At 35.9% G+C, this 19,546-nt stretch overlaps 1 protein-coding gene across 1 annotated transcript; it reads left to right on the plus strand.

The window, feature by feature from the left end:
• The first annotated feature begins 1,272 nt into the window (after positions 1-1,272).
• Positions 1,273-18,809, plus strand: LOC134752806 (uncharacterized). The gene is made up of 12 exons (XM_063688541.1): positions 1,273-1,955; positions 3,008-3,910; positions 4,844-4,963; positions 5,510-5,692; positions 6,260-6,331; positions 10,059-10,160; positions 10,340-10,432; positions 11,925-12,023; positions 14,196-14,344; positions 15,644-15,749; positions 17,292-17,399; positions 17,981-18,809. Exons 2-12 carry the CDS (start codon positions 3,032-3,034, stop codon positions 18,044-18,046), a joined length of 1,977 nt encoding a protein of 658 aa, XP_063544611.1. The 5' UTR covers positions 1,273-1,955; positions 3,008-3,031; the 3' UTR covers positions 18,047-18,809.
• The last annotated feature ends 737 nt before the right edge of the window (positions 18,810-19,546 follow it).

A 19,546-nucleotide genomic window follows, 5' to 3' on the forward strand; every position in this document is an offset into this window, starting at 1 on the left:
CCTGAAAGGAATAAGTTCGCCTTTGTACAAATGATGTGTGTTTTTTCCTGTTTTATGTTTCTTTTTGTGCAATAGTGTTTTTTTAATACTACTTCTAATATTTTAATATCCACATTATTGCGTTAAATTGCTCATTTGCTATCTTTTTTACTAGATTTTGTTATAAAATTCAACATGTGTCATCATCCCTATTTCCCAGTATCACTAATGTTTTTCATATTTCTGGTCCAACTATTTTACCTCGTTCTTTGACGATGTCACTGATGTTGTAGACATTGTTGGATTGTTTATTTAAATGCAATATAAATCAGACCCTTTGTAAATTAAACTTAATTCATAATAAAACAAAGAACGACTTTTTTATTCAAAAGCTTCAACGGTTTGGTTACTTTCTTTTCTTACTTTAAGCCAAAGCAGTGACAGTGACAGCTGTGACAGATGAAACTTTTTCAAATTTTTTATTTTATCTTATGGCCCGGCTACGAGACCTTTAAGTCAAACAGATCTGATAAAAACGAAAACCAAAACGTGTAATTTCTTTATCAGCCGCTCTATTACTAGAATAGGCAAGAGCGATAGAGAGACAAATAGCAAAATTTCAATTTTCGTTTTAGCCGTAGGCCCTCTAAAGCCGCTCCACAATCGCGTTCGCGGCTTCGCGCCGTCATTCGCGTATGAGTGTGGAGTCCCTCACGCTACCGGGAACACCGAACACGTACACAAATGCGCAAGTATATTTCTGTCAATATGCCAAAAACAAACCTACGTAATTTTTTGGTAATTTAGTCGGGTTCATGGTTCATTGCTGTCCATGAGGAACAACAAGACGTCTACTGTTTTGACATGCGTTTGTCGTGACGTGAGTTTCAAACTTCTAACTATTCTAAGTAGGATGCCAGATTGGACTTTAATTAAATAAGGTGTGTGAAGCATTTAAGTCGAGTTTTGTTTGAAACATAACTGAAAAATCGAAAATCATGTATCTCCATCTCGGTCACTTCAACGTGGTTAGTATGAAAGAGACAGAGATACCTACTACCTACACTATACTTTTGATGTTCTCGGTAGCACCTCAGGTTTCATAGTTATAATAAAACTCCAGACTAATATTATTATCTTGTATAAGACAGGGTGAAAATATATTCAAAATAGACCGCAAATGTAAATAAATTAGAAATCGCTTTATAATTTGCTCTTTAATTAACTCTACGATATAAACGAGAACACTACTTCTTTTAATTTAAATAACACGATTTATGTAATTCTCCAGTTGAATTGCTGAAACTGCACTTGCGGAAATGCACGGAAATTAAAATTCCACTTCCTCGCTATCGATCACGTAAAGCAGTTGCAAAACGCATGCGCGATAGAACAAAGCAAAGCGCCCTCTGCAGAAAAATTGAAGAGACAAAAAAAGAAACGCCGCCATTTTGACATTTGTTTGGCTTTTGTTCTTAATAAATATAAATTATCATGTAATTACGCGTGTAACAGCGATTATGTTTACATTTTCGCTTCACAACAGTTTCGCTTATTAGCCGATTACTGAAATATGGTGCATCAGCAATGTTCGTTTCGGTTCAGCAGCGCATAAATCGATAAATTCGCCCGTGCCGCATTTTTATTTTCTCGATGCTTATTTTGTGTATAATTTGATATTACTACATGATTAAGTGCTTAAATAAGTGAAATAATGTACTGAACTGTGTGGTTAACTAATTATATTTAAGAATAAACTATGAAATATCATTAAATGTGTGATGTCAAAAAGGCGCGAACGCTTTTTACCGCTGTAGATTTTGGGACGAAAATAAAACTGAGTGTTTGTGCGAAACAAAGACATTAGAGTTGTTTGCGTTATGTTTACGAAACCCTGCAAGTGTTATAACTGAATTTCGCACAAATTTTCTGGAGGTATATGGCGTGGAAACTATCTTTCTCCACATTAGGTACATGTAAGTAACAATTTGATTTCCGATTTCTTATACGAAATTCTCATACAATCTACACAGAACTAAGAATTATTTAGATTTTACATGTTACTAATTTACATTTACTTTCGTGTTTTATGATGATTTTCCGTACATATAAAATATTAAATGGGCCAGAATGAAAAAAAAACCTAATTTTAATCATTTGTCAAAATCTGCATGATCAGAGAATCAAAAACATAGATTTCTGTTTTTTGCATCAACTGTCATTTATTTTTCACTAGCAATATGAATTAAATTTTATTTAAAAAAGTGAAAGTAAGACTTTTTTATGATGTCAACTTAAAATAATGCTAGTTTGTTTCAAGAAATGAATTTGTATTGAAAAATGTGTATCTTGTAATGCACATTGGGTGACACAAGGATAAGCAGATAGTAAAATAATGTCCCAAGTATTTCTTTCCCAATCATCATTTTTAACCAACTTAAAAAAAGGAGGTTATCAATTTGACCATATTTTTATTTTTTTTAATGTATGTTACCTCAGAACTCCGTCATTTCTGAGCCGATTTGAAAATGTTTTTTTTTAGTATGACACTATTTTTAATTTAATTTAGCATGATGCTCTAAAATTCTATTGAGGATTTTCTTTTCAAAGGAGCTTATTTTTTGTATGGTTTTCATAGAGAAATAAACCCTTTTGATAAGACACTCTTCAATTATTCTGGACAAGTCATAGACTTTAAGCTAAGACTATTGATACGAATAATTTCAATGAAGAAAAGACCAAAAAAATATTTCTGTGACAAAAATTGTATTTAAAAATTGCCCCAGCATTCAAACAAATCTTCAAAACACACATACATGCATGTATTACACACATGCACATGCATGTATTAAACATACATGTATTATGCTATCTGTTAACTGCCATTTCATGTGATGTTGAATAAAAATGTTCTATGTCTACATAAATCTTCTTAACTCTCCATTCTTCTTCTGTCGATTATCATCTGTATCTTTGGAGATCCCAATTCCGAATGTCTAATGACACTAATAACGTAAATTTATTGCAGGTTAAGTTCCCCTCTGCACTTGCAATGCGGTTAAGAAGTAGAAAGAGGGAGCCCCTCTCAGTCAAGAGGAACACATCCAAAGTGACAAAATTGAAGGCAAAACCGTTAAACAGTCGCTTGTCACCTCCCAACGCCACCTGGAAGAAAGTTCTCAAGCGGGACACTGCCAAAAATGGTTTACCCGATATTTGCACTCGGTCACAGCTAAAAACTAGGCCCGTTAGAACCAAGTTAGTTAGCATGGAGAAAGAGCACAAAAAAGAGCTGAAAAGCACAAAGAAACCGATCTTCCAAACAGTTGTACGTAGCACTAATAAGGATCTTGTGACTTCCACTACAAAGTTAAGGGACAAGACACAGAATGATAAAGTTACAACAACTTCCAAGCCAAAACTTAAAGATGTACGAACCACAAAAAGTGTTCAACTCCGACACAGCTCACTAAATCGTGAAAAGAAGTCTGAATCGGTTGAGATATCATCCCCTCGAAAAACCAGGCGTATGGATAAAAATGAGAAATCGGCTTCGTTAAACAGTTCACCGATCCGCAAAGTCCGTCAGCTCGGTATACCTTCAGCGAAAAGCAAGATTGCTGTAAGCTCAACCAATGAAAGTCCTAAGAAGAAAACTAAGACCAAAGCAGCTATAGTTCCGGAGCAAAACAATTGGAACACGGAAGATAATGATGTAACCATGTACGAGCCGCATACAACTACATTTGTGGACTTCCCAATTCCAAAGCACGAGGAGTCAGACTCTGAGACTCAGGTGGAGTCGTCGCTGTGTCTTCCAAATGACTGCTTGAATGATTTCATGGCTATTGCGGAGTGCGCCAGGCTGATCAACCAAGATTTACCGGCTGAAGATGAGGATATTAACTACTTAGCTGATAGAGCTGCTAAGGTAAGGATTACAAGTTACTATCAAAAAAAATTTTTGGGACACTTATTGCTGACTATACCTCTTCTCATTTGCATGTCTATCAAGTACTTCTCGAGACTTATCTAATGAGCCTAATCTCGATGTGTTATGTGTTTGTTTTTTCCATCAAGCAGTTCCTTTGGTTACTATCCGATTGCATCATCAGATCACCTCCATGTTAAAGCCTGCATCTTCTCAAATGATTTTTACGCCTAAGACGGTAATGTGTTAAACAAAAGCCATTGTTCCTTTTGTCAGAGACATTGTCTGACAATGACACGCGCCGTTGCACGCGCTCAGACTCAATGGCACACAATGGGTGACCACTCGCATAAAAGGAACAATGGCTTTTGTTTAACACATTAACGTCTTAGGCGTAAAAATCATTTGAGAAGATGCAGACTATAGCATATTATTGCATTGTCACCGGAATTACGGTAGTACTCCAAATTTCAACTGAATCAGATACCGGCAAGTGGTTCAAATTTTAACAATACACTGATAGTAATTCAAATATTGTAGTAAATTATTTGCGGTAAATTTATTGACTGTTTGACAATCTAGTTAAATACTACTAAATGTATACCACTGTGCAACGCCATTTTCTTCAGCTGACAAAATTGCCACTAAAATATTTATTTATTTGAACTTTCTTGCACAATACATGAAAAGTACGAATGTCGGTCTTAATGCCAGAAGGCATTCTCTACCAGTCAAACAAGGGCTAAACGGAGAGATTGAGTTAGTGCAGGGTCATAATACAGATTAGATTAAAATTAAAATAATTTTCACACAAAACTATGCACATTATTATGCTTTACGTTACACGTCTTGGCATTTCTTTCTTCTTTGGTTAATATAATTATTGAAAAAAAAAAATGTTTCTGTTACTAATCTTACTTGATATATTCACAGGTGATGACCACAGAGAAAGCGCGTCGTAAATCTAGCAACGAGCTAGAAATGTACCAACCCACATCTACAACTGATGATGCGGACACAGATGTGTTCAAACACAAGCACAAATACGTGCAGGTATATAACAACTTATGTCTGTCTCACTCTAATAGTGCGAGCTTACAACAATAAACTAGAAATGTATCAACCCACATCTACAACTGATGCTGCCGACACAGATATGTTCAAATTCAAACCGCCGGCCGATATGATTTTACTGCATCCTTAACGCGAACGAACTATAATAAGTTTTTGGGCCTTCCCTTTTCACATATACTAAACTAGCTTTTGCCCGCGACTTCGTCTGTGTGGACTTAGTAACCGCAGCTAGAGTAAGAATAGCGCCGGGAGAAAACTTCATAGCAATCTAAATTTGAGCATATTATGCACACAAATTAGCAGGCACTTCGTTAATTATCTCAATTCCACCCCGCTTTTTACTTTCTTAAGGGATGATTTTCGGGATAAAAACTATCCTATGTCCTTCTCAGGGACTCAACCTATCTCTATGCCAAATTTCATCTAAATCGGTTCAGCGGTTTACGCGTGAAGAGGGAACACACAGACAGACAGACTTTCGCATTTATAATATTAGTATGTATACTAACTATCTTTCTCTCGCAGCCGGACTTCGTGACAATGCTAGAGCAGGACGGCTACGTGCGAGACAGCGAGTGTGAGATCTCGTCGACCTGCGACACTCAAGGCACGGCTATTGAAAGCTTGGAAGCGCTTTCGGCAAGAAGTCCTAGCGAGGGCTTCCTTCATGAAATAACGCAAAGCCTTGTGGCTGAGGCCGTGGGATGGGTATGTATTTTTTTTCTGCCTCCCTTAGACAAAAATATATTTTATCATATCATATCATTTATTCCATTGTAATCATATTCATTTGTACATACTGGTCTTACATATTGGTCAAGTAGGTACATGATACCCTGCTAGGGTGTACAATATTGGATCTTAAACTACTTATTTTGAACTTATACCTAGTTTTAATTTCTTATATAAACTTTTAAATAAAATAAAATAGTGTCAAAAAAAAAATAACAATAATAATAAGATAAAACTAATTCATGCGTTAATCATTAATAATCATAAATTATAGTCATACTCATACTCGAATGAAATTTAATTTAATTTTTATAACTTTGAGTTAGACCAAGACAACTCTGCAACGATTTTGATAGCCCAGACTTTGCAAGTGTTATTTTGTATTAGGCCAGGATTACACTTGTAAGTTTTACTTACGTAAGTAGGGACAAAGCTATTTGCTAGAATGAGATAACAATATTCATATCTCTGTAGTATAGCTGTACTTACGTAAGTAAAACTTACAAGTGTAATCCTGGCCTTATATAAATAATTTACTTACAGAGCACTTCCGATATCGCCGCTGACGAATCATCCTTGACTTGTCATGATGAACAACCGCCTTCTGATCTTGAGGTAAGAATTGCTCTCAATATATTTTTACTATACCTGTACGAATTGCCTCGGTTTCTCCAGGATTCCATCAAAAGATCCTAATGTAGTGAGACCAACGGAAAGTTACTGCCTTTCAAACAAATAAAATATTTTTCACCACACCAACTGGTTCAAACGAAATGTATTTTGTTATATGAATAAATGACTATGACTATGGTGTAGTTAAGGTAATAGCATAGAGCATAGATATGGAGCGGAGAGAGGAGACAGTTTATTGTATTGGCAGTAAACGGACCATTCTATAGAGTGCCTGTGTTTTACACTGATATAATTGTTTATTTATTTATATTAATCAGACAGCACTAACAGATAAACCTTACGTGCTATTTGGCATTATATTACTTATTATCTAACATGCATTAATTACTTTAAAATAGAAGGAAAAAAAATACAATATTTGGCAAGACAAATAGGGCCGTTAATTACAGTAAATAAAATAAATTTAAATTAAATTAGATTGAATCAATAAATTATACATAACCGAATACAGAATTAGGAATAATAAGTTAATAATAATGTCACAATTTTCTCAATTAAAAAATAAAATAAAATTAAACTCATCTTTACAGGCCTAAGTAAATGCCACATTCTACTCTAATAAAATTAATAATGAATTCATTTCTACATAACAAAATTAAGAAAATTAGTCAAATTGTACAAAAATAATAATTAATGATATTTTTTTTATATGCACTCATTAGTAAATAATGGAGCTAGGGGTAACGATTTTCTCGATATAACGACATGATGCAGCTAGGAATTTGGTCTCGGTTGTTATAAAGATGTCAAGTTGGTCGTCGCTGTCTAAAATGTCATTCAGTAGCATCTGTGCTTGATAAAGAGGAGAGTTAGCATGCATGCGAGTTCGAGCTGTAGGGACAGCGAAGAGACCACGGCGTCGAGGACGTAGCACTTTAGCGGTGAGTCGAGGAACACGGAGTACTATTTGTGACAGTAATTGGGGATTAGTCACTGTCCCCCGTATTAATTGGACGAAATATTTCACTAGGTATATACTCCTGCGGGTTTCGAGGGATGTGTAGTTTACCATACCCAACACGAACAGTGTTGGATACAGAAGAGGATAATACCCGTATAATTTTTTATAAAGAAATCTTACGAACGATTTTTGGACTCTTTCAACTACAAGCGTGTAATGTTTTTCGTGGGGATTCCATATGATCGCATTTGTTTCTAGCTTGGACCGGACGAATGCGTTGTAGAGGACAGCTATAGCGTGACTGTTCGTGAACAACTTGGCTTGGCGTATGACAAATCCTAAGCATCTTCGGGCTTCGTTACAGGTCTTCGTGATATGCTGGTTGAACGTGAGCTGCGTATCAAACCATGTACCAAGATCCTTGACTTCAGTGACTCGTCTCAGGGTTTTACCTTCTATTGTGTAAAGATGATTTACAGGGTGCCGATTACGCGTATATGTAATGACTGAGCATTTTTCATTGTTCAGAGTCAAACTATTATTACGAGCCCAGGCCGAAATATTATCAATATCCAGTTGCAGTAGAGAAGAATCGTCAATACTGTTGATTGGTAGTGCCAGTTTCAGGTCATCGGCAAATAAAAGACTTGTGTGTTTGACTTGACTACCCCCCCTATCCCTCGCCTCATGGCGACCGTGACAGGACAATGCGGCTGGCAAAGACTCTTGATTGTTCAAAAACTGATGAGAAAGTTGCATTTTATCCACATATAAGGGGCATTTCACGTCAAGCGGGCAGCAAAAAAATTGTCAGGTTCTGGATTTTGTTCATAGTTGGATTAATTGGACCTATATGTGAATTAAAAAATTTGGCATCATTACTTTTTTAATATATTGCTTCGTTAAAAATTTATACGCATTTGAAAAAACTACAAAATTTGAGGAACGGATTTTTTAAAAATTATTATTGCAATTCTTTCAGTGGATTTAATTATAACTAAATAGTGATTATTTGAGAATATTAGTTGATTTCTTTGAAAATTTATAAAAAAAGTTTTTTTATCTTTTTTTCATATAACAAACCGGAAGTTAGTATTCAATATCTTTTTTTTTCCAACTTCGCATTTTTTTATATTTTTTATTTTTACACAATAATGAAGCTTATGGTGTACTAATGTCCTATTTTTTTTTTTATAATGGCATCTCGATTGGTTTTGAAGATTCATGAAGTAATTCGAAAGTACTGCGCGACGCTCCGTACTGAGAGGTAGTTCTATGTGGCAGTCTTTAATGGCCAATTACGGGTTTTTTTACTTTTGCGTAACGGAATTAAAGCAATAAACAATATTTCATCGGTTAAGATGTAGAAAAGCTAATGATGTATTATTCAATCGTGCCTTGTAGCGCTATCACTGATCAACCATATCTTGGAACTGAAAACAAAACGTTTATGTTTTAACAAAACGCTAGAGGTAACTTAATAACTATAGCTAGGTTTAGGCGGGGTATGTCACATGCTTAAGAGGTCACTTTCGAGTTAGGTCACGTTCTGAGGACGTCACTTTCTGTACGTCACATTCTGAGTTTGTCACATTCCGAGCTCGTCACATTCTGCATTACACACACATCATGCCCCATAAGGCAAAGTAATCTGATGCAAATTTTGAGTTGTTTCCTTATGTTTGCTGGTAGCATTGATTTTTAATGATGATTTTGAATGATAAATATTTAATAACGTTCATTTGAATTTGATCTGGTTTGATGATTGATATTTTACAGTTAGTATTTTCGTCACGTTGGTGTAGTGAAAACTTTTGTGTTACTCTGTGACAAAATTTGTGTAACCCTCGTGCCTTGAAACCCTCGCAACGCTTAAGATTCTACTTTTCAAACCACTCGTTTAGTTAGTAATAGTTCAATTTTAGAATCTTTCGCTTGCTCGGGTATCAATATTAGCTCGCGCGGTTAAATAACAACTTTGCCCTTTTGTAAAACAGATAACTATTCGGGGGTTTTATAGAAAAAATGGTACCATTTACTTTTTTTTTTCGAAAAACCATCAACTTTTGGGTTATTTAGACTCAGAATCACGGTACTATTGAATGAGATAAAGAAAAAATGTGTCCCCAGTTTTTCATACTTGGGAGTCAGTTTCGTAACGGTCCATACAAAATGTATGTGAAAATGGGTTACAAAACTGTAATTTTTTTGGGGACATCTTTTTTTTCTTTTTTAATCGATAGTCCTCTTGATTCTGAGTAGAAATAACCCAAAAGTTAATGGATTTTCGAAAAAAAAGGGTACCCTTTTAAGAGTACCCCCGGCAAGCTCGGCCGAATTGCACCTTCCCATACAAACGTAGTTCCGCTCTCATTTTAAAACTACGTGTTGGATTGTAATAAAACTTCGCACATACAATGACATGAGGTATATCTAGGTCTGAAATTAGTTTATATAGCTCCAGTTTATAAAACAAACGAACTAGAGCAAAAACAAGTTTTTGTGAAAAACTTAAATTTGCTGTATTTTTTTAATTATGGTATCTGAAGCTGTATAAACTAATAACAGACATAGATATACTTTATCCTATTGTAAGTACAAAGTTACAGAGCAATCTAGCTAGTCGTTTTAAAATGAGAGCGTAACTACGTTTGTATGGAGAACCGAGCTTGCTGGGGACTTAAGTAAAAATGCCCATTCACATGTTTACTTGTTTGTGTTTTCACTAATCTTGTAATGTTATTGTAGGAGGAAGCAGCGGATGTGATATCGTCGTGCAGTAATCGAGTGGACTGCGAGCAGATCTCCTCTTGGGTCGACGCTTTTGACCCCTATCTCTTCATCAAGCAGGTATTTACTCGTAAAGTTTTTAAATTAGAAAACTATACACGACGGGTCACTCATCAGAGACAGTTTCGAGATGTTATTCATATAATTGTACTTGCTTGTACCAAAAATGAATATTTTGCCAAAACTTATGTATTTGTCTATTATTTTACTAATAATTCTAATGAAGTAAATGTTTCCAGCTGCCCCCGCTAGAGAGCGTAGCGACCGGTGCCCTGCGCGCGCGCTACCCCGCGCTGCCGCTCAAGACGAGGACGAGTCCCGACTTCAGTCTGGTAAGCCGTTAGTAGGTGACCCTGCCTGTCAAGCCGATGGTCCTGGGTTCGAATCCCGGTAAGGGCATTTATTTGCGTGATGAACACAAATATTTGTTCCTGAGTCATGGGTGTTATCTATATGTATTTATCTCAGGTATGGAATATAAGTTTGTATATCGTATATCGTCGCCTAGCTCCCATAGTACAAGCATAGAGTAACTTATACTAGAGCGGTACTGTCATAGTAAATTTTGTAACCCCAGTAAATTCACTGCCATCTGTCGACACACTTTGAAACTAAAAATGAAGATTTATAAAAATACGATAAAATGTATTTAAATATGGATAAATGATTTTTTTTATTTGCATTAATTATTTTTATGATTTTGACCTATGTTCTTTCACTGATATGTGTTAAAATTGTTAAATAACAAACGAAGCCGTCAACGCCATCTATACGACAGTAGGCCAAAGCTAGTAGCGCCCTCTGAACGAGAATCAAATCTTCTTGATTTTCGAGGCACGTTTTTTCCTTAGACTGTATCCATCTATTACGGAGTTATATCTATCTTTGGTACAAGCTTTGCTTATTTTGGGGCTAGGTTGATCTGTGTAAGATGTCACCTAATATTTAATTATTTATTAATACCTGTAATTTTAAACCGACTTCCTAATTTCGAAGAAGGTTCCTCAATCTTCACGCTTTTTGGTTTGCGTACTTGCTCATTGGTCACTTTCGCACAACTTTTTCACAGCTCATAGAATTACAAGACATACGGCTATCGGTTCTTCAATCTTTTATCTCCAATTTTGTCTACCGGATTTTGAAAGAAATGAATACTTATTCTTTTATGACTTTTTTAAACATTGTCTAAAAAACACTTTTTTCGTATCTCGATTGCTGTGAAAGATCTTACATATACGAAATCTACATATTTGGGTTAGTCTTTGACGACTCTAAAAACTGGTCAGAGGTTTTAATTTTAAATTAATTAACACAAAAGTTATACCCAGAAAACCAGTTTTTTTGGCCTAAAATTGTTCAACTTTAATGCCAAATATCTCGAAGTCAGTGAACTTTGAAGTAAATATGGGTTACTATATTGCTTAAAACGTTGCTGTTAATATGATAAGCTACAAAAAACATAAGAAAACTAAGGGATTCAGATAGGTCATTGGGGAATTGGATCCCCTTAAGAAAATTATTAGTTTAAAAATGTGTACGAATGATGTATGACGACCGGTCTGGCCTAGTGGGTAGTGACCCTGCCTGTGAAGCCGATGGTCCTGGGTTCGAATCCCGGTAAGGGCATTTATTTGTGTGATGAGCACAGATATTTGTTACTGAGTCATGGGTGTTTTCTATGTATTTAAGTATTTATATATTATATATGTCGTTGTCCGAGTATCCCTAAGACAAGCCTCCTTGGGCTTACCGTGAAACTTAGTTAATCTGTGTATGAATGTCCTATAATATTTATTTATTTATGTATATATATATCTGTCTCAGGTGTTGGACTTGGACGAGACGTTGGTGCATTGCTCTCTTCAGGAGCTTGCGGATGCGAGCTTCCACTTTCCGGTGCTGTTCCAGGACTGCCGATATACGGTTAGTACATGTTTATACACATTTGATTGGTGGTTGTATACAAATGCGTTCAATCTGACGCCGCTGATCGAGGCGACAAATCACTCGCGAAATATGTGTTACTTATGTATAATATTGTCTGACCACCTTTTGTACCATATTTCATACGAAATAAAGTTATTTGTAATTGTATTTTGTATTTGCGACTGATCATTAATGGGCGGCTGACGGATGCAATATGGTGACGAAAGCGTAATATGGATAACTTACTTTTATTTTTTAATTAAAAATTGGAATTGTCTCAACTGACTACACTAGCCTAGTGTGGAGATCATAGGTTAATAAAACAATGTATAATTTTTTGGTAAATATTAAGGTCTATCTGTAAAAAATGTATTACGCTATCTGTTAACTCTGCCATTTCATGTGATGTTGAATAAAAATGTTCTATGTCTGTCTATTAAATTTTGAGTAATATTTATGTAAAAAAATGTATGCAGTGTTTTTTATATATGTGACGTTTTCAATCGGTACACATTGTCGCTTGTCGATAAGGTTGATTTTGAATTGAAGCTATATGGAAATAGCGCCTTATTAACAACCGACAATAAGTACCCTTTTGGTTGAAAATGGCACATATCCAAATAATGGTGAAGTATCACTTTATGAATACGCACCTCTTACATCTGTAGATGTAGAGGTCATTTTCCCTATATAAGTGGATAGTGAACTATTAAACGAATGGACTGAAAATATAATTATATATGTATTTTATTGTTGAACAATAAAATTCTATAGGATTTTTACAATCATGTTCTCTTATTTTTAAACCAGTTGTAGTCATATCCATATAACGTATATCGTTCGACATTATTTTGACGTATTTTGCGTCCGTCAGCCGCCCATTACTGATCATACAACCAGCGCGTCTGCTACGCGCTTATTGTCGGTCTATCACTATCTTTACACTTGTTTGATTATGACCGACGGTATTGTACGCGCTAACCGTCGGTCAAGCTCTGTTTCTAGCCTCAGAAATAAATAATGGCTGACCACTCATTGGGCGCCATTCATTTATTACGTAAGGAAATTTAGTGGGGAAAGGGGGTGGGAGGAATTCTTGATAGTTCTTACGTAAGATCACAAAAATGCGCAAGTAAAGATTTATACTTCGAAAAAGCGTGCGTGTGCCTGTAACGTCCGGATTCCGTCGTGTATTGGATGAACAAATAAGACAACTGTTATGGCTCATGCACTCCGCTAAGCTCCCGCTCGCCATGACACTGCCCAACGGAGTGAAGCTAGCGGGAGTCGTGTGTCGTACCAAAGATAGATATAACTCCGTAATAGATGGATACAGACTAAGGAAAAAACGTGCCTCGAAAATCAAGAAAATTTGATTCTCGTTCAGAGGGCGCTACTAGTTTTGGCCTACTGTCGTATAGATGGCTTTGACGGTTTTGTTTGTTATTTAACAATTTTAACGCATATCAGTGAAAGAACATGGGTCAAAATCATAAAAATAATTAATGCAAAAAAAAAAACATTTATCTATATTTAAATACATTCTATCGTATTTTTATAAATCTTCATTTTTAGTTTTAAAGTGTGTCGACAGATGGCAGTGAATTTACTGGGGTTACAAAATTTACTATGACAGTACCGCTCTAGTATAAGTTACTCTATGGTCGTACTATTTATTGTGTAATCATCACAGTGCCGACAAATAAGCGTAGTGCGTAGTGTACGCAACCTACTGTATGAGCAAGGCCTCCGCTGCAAATATTTAATTAGTGTCAGATTAGGTAATAATTAGTTTAGTTTAGAATAGTAAAATTTAATATAGATTAGAATGTATAAATTAGATTAATATAATAATTATTCTTAATGTAATGGGTTGATACCTAAATAAATAACATTTTTATTTTATTTATTTATTTATTTTATTAATAAAAACTGTAAAATTAAGCCAGTTGATTATTGCAAAAAAAAAACCTTTTTTTGGTCTTGCTGGTATAAAATCGAAATAAAAAGAAACCCGATGTGGTCATTTTTCCTTCATTCTTACGTAATCAATATAAGGATGTGGGTCGGCCTTTTCTTATTTTTTCTTACATAGCGGGAGGGGGTCAAAATCCGGCAAAAATCGTCTTACATAATAAATGAATGGCGCCTTGCCTATTTTCCGTCCAGGTATTCGTCCGCACCCGGCCACACTTCGCAGAGTTCCTGGCACGCGTGTCGCGCACATACGAAGTGATCCTGTTCACGGCCAGCAAGCGCGTGTACGCCGACCGGCTGCTCAACTTGCTGGATCCGGAGCGACGCTGGATCAAATACAGGTAGCTATAGACATTCGTGTAGAGACGTTGGTTACAACACATAAATACACACACACACACATACAGTTTATGGACCGCGAGCCAGGTGCAAATTTCGTCAGTCATCGTCTCCCGGGCGAAAACTCGTATAGCGGTTAACGGCTATGTATGATGAACCCTCGTGAACGTCAGCTGCCGCTCTGTTGGTGGGTTAAGAAATGGCAGCTTCCGAAACGCGTAACACGGTCTTTCCACCGCGATACAACCGGCTGACGATTTGTTTTATTAACAATAGCATCTAAACTATCATCTGACAAAGTATCAAACGGGAAGAGATGACGCCGATGCCTAAAAAGAATTTTCTTTTTTACATGTTCATGTGACCAGCTGACGGTCTTTCCACAGCGATACAATCGGCTGACGATTTTGTTTATTCACAATAGCATCTAAACTATCATCTGACAAAGTATCAAGCGGGAGGCGACGACAAAAAAATTTTTATAGACTTTATTTGCTGCCATTCCTCAACCCACCAACGGAGCGGCAGCTGACGTTCACGAGGGTTCATCATACATAGCCACTATACGAGTTTTCGCCCGGGAGGCGATTGGTCATGGAAATCTGTTCCTGGCCCGCGGTCTATTAGGTAATTTGTATTAGATTAAAATTTCCTCAAATCAAATCAAGCCAAATTAAAATGCATTAGTAAATATAATACTTACATAGCTAATTAATTAATATTGTCAATATTAAGCTATTTATATTTTTTGCTTTTTAGTCAACAATCTTGTTCTATATTTGTTAATTAAGTTCTACACTTGATTTTATGGAAGAGCGGGGTCTTCTGTCGCAGGTATTTAATACTTACTAGAAGACTCCAACCTTTACAACTGTACCCTCTTATTGTTAACAAATAAACATTTTTTCATTTCATTTTTACCCCCGAAATTGTGGATACTTTCCTGCTCGCTGGAAAAAAAAACTTTATATAACCTTTTTTTCTTATCATCTAATCTTTCGATTCCAACAGATCTCAACGACGCTCGAATAACTACACATTTAGCATCGTCGGCTCCCCAGCTATAAACTAAACACTGTAGTTGCTATTTTTTTTTTAAATGTGGTATTTTCTATAAAAAGGGACCTTATTGTCGATGGCGCTTACACCATTATTAACGATGCTCCGATATAAATACAATGTCGCGCGACGCTGTGCGGCGTAAGCGCCATCGACAATAAGGTCCCTTTTCATAGAAAATGCCCCAAATATCCATTCTGTGCATCCTGAAAACACGTTTGAATGATTATTAATTGTCCCAGGTTATTCCGAGAGCACTGTCTACTGGTGAACGGGAACTACGTGAAGGACCTCTCCATTCTGGGTCGTGATCTGCGCAAAACCGTTATAGTGGACAATAGTCCACAGGTATGTATACAGGGTGGAATTTCTTAATGGGTCAATGAGGGGGATCCCGTTGTTTGACATAATTATTGAAAGTCATAATGTAATGATTGTCAAATTATCATTAGTCATAACCAAAGATAGATATAACTCCGTAATAGATAGATACAGTCTAAGGAAAAAACGTGCCTCGAAAATCACGAAAATTTGATTCTCGATCAGAGGGCGCCACTAGTTTTGGCCTACTCTCGTATAGATGGCGTTGACGGTTTCGTTTGTTATTTATAATTTTAACGCATATCAGTGAAAGAACATGGGTCTAAATCATATAAAAATAATTAATGCAAATAAAAAAATCATTTATCCATATTTAAATACATTTTAACCTATTTTTATAAATCTGCATTTTTAGTTTTAAAATATGTCGATAGATGGCAGTGAATTTAAAGCGGATACAAAATTAACTATGACAGTACCACTCTATCTTATTATATCCTCTTTGGTCGTAACTCTGAAACCGTTAACATTTCAGGATTTTCGTAAGGGTATCCTGTAGATAGGTTTGGTTAGGTTTGTTTTATCGCAATCCTGAAAAGGTACGCGTTTCTGAGAAAAACCAAATTATGACTAACGATAATTCGGACTAACAATACATTATGAATTATGACTTAAAACTTTATGAGAAACAATAGAGACCCTACCAGACCACACCACCACCACCACACCAGAGGGCAGCTACCAGATCCCGTGCTGTTACGCGAAAACGGACTCAGAAGATCTTCCCTCGATTTCAAATTAACGAATTGGCGTTTACAGATTTTGGTAAAGACATACAGGTTGCGAGAAAAAGGTCAGTTTTTGACAAACTTTTTTTTGATGCCGATCGATCCCATTCTTATTCAGGATCAAAAGCTTGTATGGGACAAAAAAAAACGGCTAGAAAAGCCATAAATCGAGAAAAACTTTTCCCATACAATTTGTATGAAAATGAAACTTTTATTTTTCACATGCTATTTTTTTATGCCAATCGATTCCGTTCCTATACAGTATCAATAGTTTCCTAGGGGTCAACTTACGGTAATGTACTTAAAAGCCACAAATAAAAAAAAAACTATACATTTACTATGGAGAAAACGTGAAATTTTATTCACAGTTCTCTATCTCGTCCATTTTTATTTTGGAGGGAAAAAGTTACCACTACTTTTGAGATTATACAATTTTTGACCAGAAAAAAAAACATAGTCCGCGATTTGACATTTCGCGCATGTTTGATAAAAGCAAGGGCCTGACACTCTTTGATAGAGAAAGATAGTCTTATTGCGATTCCTATAAGAGGAAAGAGAAAATAGTGCCATGCTTTGTCCTTATCACCGACCGGGAGGCATCGTAGGTAGGAGACGATGGCGAAATACCGAAATTTATAAGAGTGAAAGAGAACAAATCCTATGCTGCCCAGATTTTATATGAATATTCTTTCTCTTACCCGGTCGCTCGGTGGCGCGTCCATAACTACTTGTATATACTATGTTTATGAATAAAAGTCAACTTACTATTATTTTGTTTCAGGCGTTTGGTTACCAGCTAGAGAACGGTATACCCATTGACAGCTGGTTCGTGGACCGCAGCGACAACGAGCTGCTGAAGCTGCTTCCTTTCCTCGAGGATCTGGCCACTGTGAGTGCCGTCATCATCCGCTTATACTTTACACACACTTATAGCACAGAATAAGTAATAGTATCATCATACAAAACGGCCACGCACTGCCCCAACTCGAATGACCTCGCCCTGCGACAGAAATCTGGCGGACTTCTGGCGTACTCTCAGTACTATTTTTAAGCAACTTACTCACACTATGACGCATGACGCGTGTACAGACGTGCCTTTTACACATAGAAACGCAAGTGATTTTTGATGTATAACGTGTCCGCCCTGTGCTTATAGCTTATATTTATAAGATAAATTTAAAAGTGGAAAAATTACTGCATTGAACTCACGGCCTCTGGATAGATACTCCAGCGTTCTACCAACTGAGCCACCAAGACCTCATCCATAGTCAGCAAATCTTCCCACTATATGGGTCTAGGGGATCCTAGCGACATATACCAAGTTCAAGTCTCACCCAAGGCAGTAATTTTTTCACTTCTTTTTTTTTTTTTTTTTTTAAATTCTTAATAGCATCCTTCGCAAACGTTTCTGCTTGTTAAAAATTTATTAAATTATAGATGTCCATTATTAAAATTTCTTTCTAATTTCAGAAAGAAGATGTACGCCCACACATAAGGGACAAATACCGCCTCTTCACCTACCTGCCTCCCGGATAAACCCACAGTAAATACAACTAACTAACTAACTAATATTATTCAGACATTCTCCGTAACTTTATTATAAGGATCTTAAAGAACTCGTAAAATATAATAAATGTGAATCACTTCGCCGACTAGAGCTAGTAACTCGGTAGCTCAGTTGGAGGCCGCCACTCACGGATCTAACGCTGCGTCTTACGTAAGCGAACAACTCGCGAACGCGAAGCGAAGCGGCGCTCCGGGCCCACGGCGTTCGCGTTCGCAACGAGATCGCCCACGCACACTTCTATAGGTATCAAAGGATTGATTCACCCCGCGCCGCTTCGCTTCGCGTTCGCGTGTTATTCGCCTACGTAATACGCTGCGTAAGAAAGAAATATGATTTTAATGGTGAAATAGAAGTCGTAATTTCTGAATTTAATTATGTATTTATTGTTTACGCAAAACAATATTTAGTAAACAAAATATAAAATGTCTGAATATGGTTTTAAGTACTTTAATGTAAAAGTATCGAATATTTGACACAATATTTGGAAATGTTAAGAATTGTCACTGTCAATTAATCATGGCTAGAAAGAGAGGAATGTTAGAGCGAGAAAATAAAAACAAGATTATATATGAATGGATTTTGTTTTCTTATATTCGAACAAAAAAAATTGTGATGGATGAAAATAATTTGTCGAAATGCAAATATTCGATAATTTTATTATATATTATTAAAATAAGAAGTAACATTAGAATCTGAATACAGTTTTAAATAAATGGGGCATTTTCTGTGAAAAGGGACCTTATTGTCGATGGCGCTTACGCTGCACAGCGTCGCGCGGCATTGTATTTATATCGGAGCATCGTTTATAATGGCGTAAGCGCCATCGACAATAAGGTCCCTTTTTATAGAAAATACCACAAATAATTAATTTTAAGTTTAAAAAAATGTTGATTCGAACTGAATTTCAATCGAGTATTATGAATTAAAACTTATTTTTTTTAATTTATTATTAAGTGAAATATGAAATTTATATTTTTTGAATTTGGCATCTGTGATTTTTTTTTTGTTGTTTTTTAATTGAATCGTAAATATATTTTAATACAGAGTCCTTTAAGCACTACAAAGTATTAACAAAGACTGTTAAATTACTTTGAAACTTGTTAGAACCTTAAGAGGCTGGTGTCGATTTTAGTCGCAAAAATGTAAAATTGATAGATTTAGTCCGTGAAATTTTACACCTTTTGCTACCTAATTGAAATAACAAGTACTGGTTTCTATTAGCACGTCTTCTTATCTTACCTTTTAACAGATCAATTTTTTGAATACAGACTCACTAAATTAGTAATGTTTGCTTTTCTGATGGACGTTTAGGTAAACGCGCGTAAAGCACTGATTTTGTCGCTCTTATTTGTAAATTTCGTAAAGTTTGGACAGCTAAACATGGTAATTTTGTATTACACATATCCTGTACTTGACGTTTATCAGACTACATTTTTATTATTATGACTTTGAAGTAGTGTAAATGAAAG

The sequence above is a fragment of the Cydia strobilella genome, chromosome 25 (assembly GCF_947568885.1).
Source record: "Cydia strobilella chromosome 25, ilCydStro3.1, whole genome shotgun sequence".
Classification (NCBI taxonomy): Eukaryota; Metazoa; Arthropoda; class Insecta; order Lepidoptera; family Tortricidae; genus Cydia; species Cydia strobilella.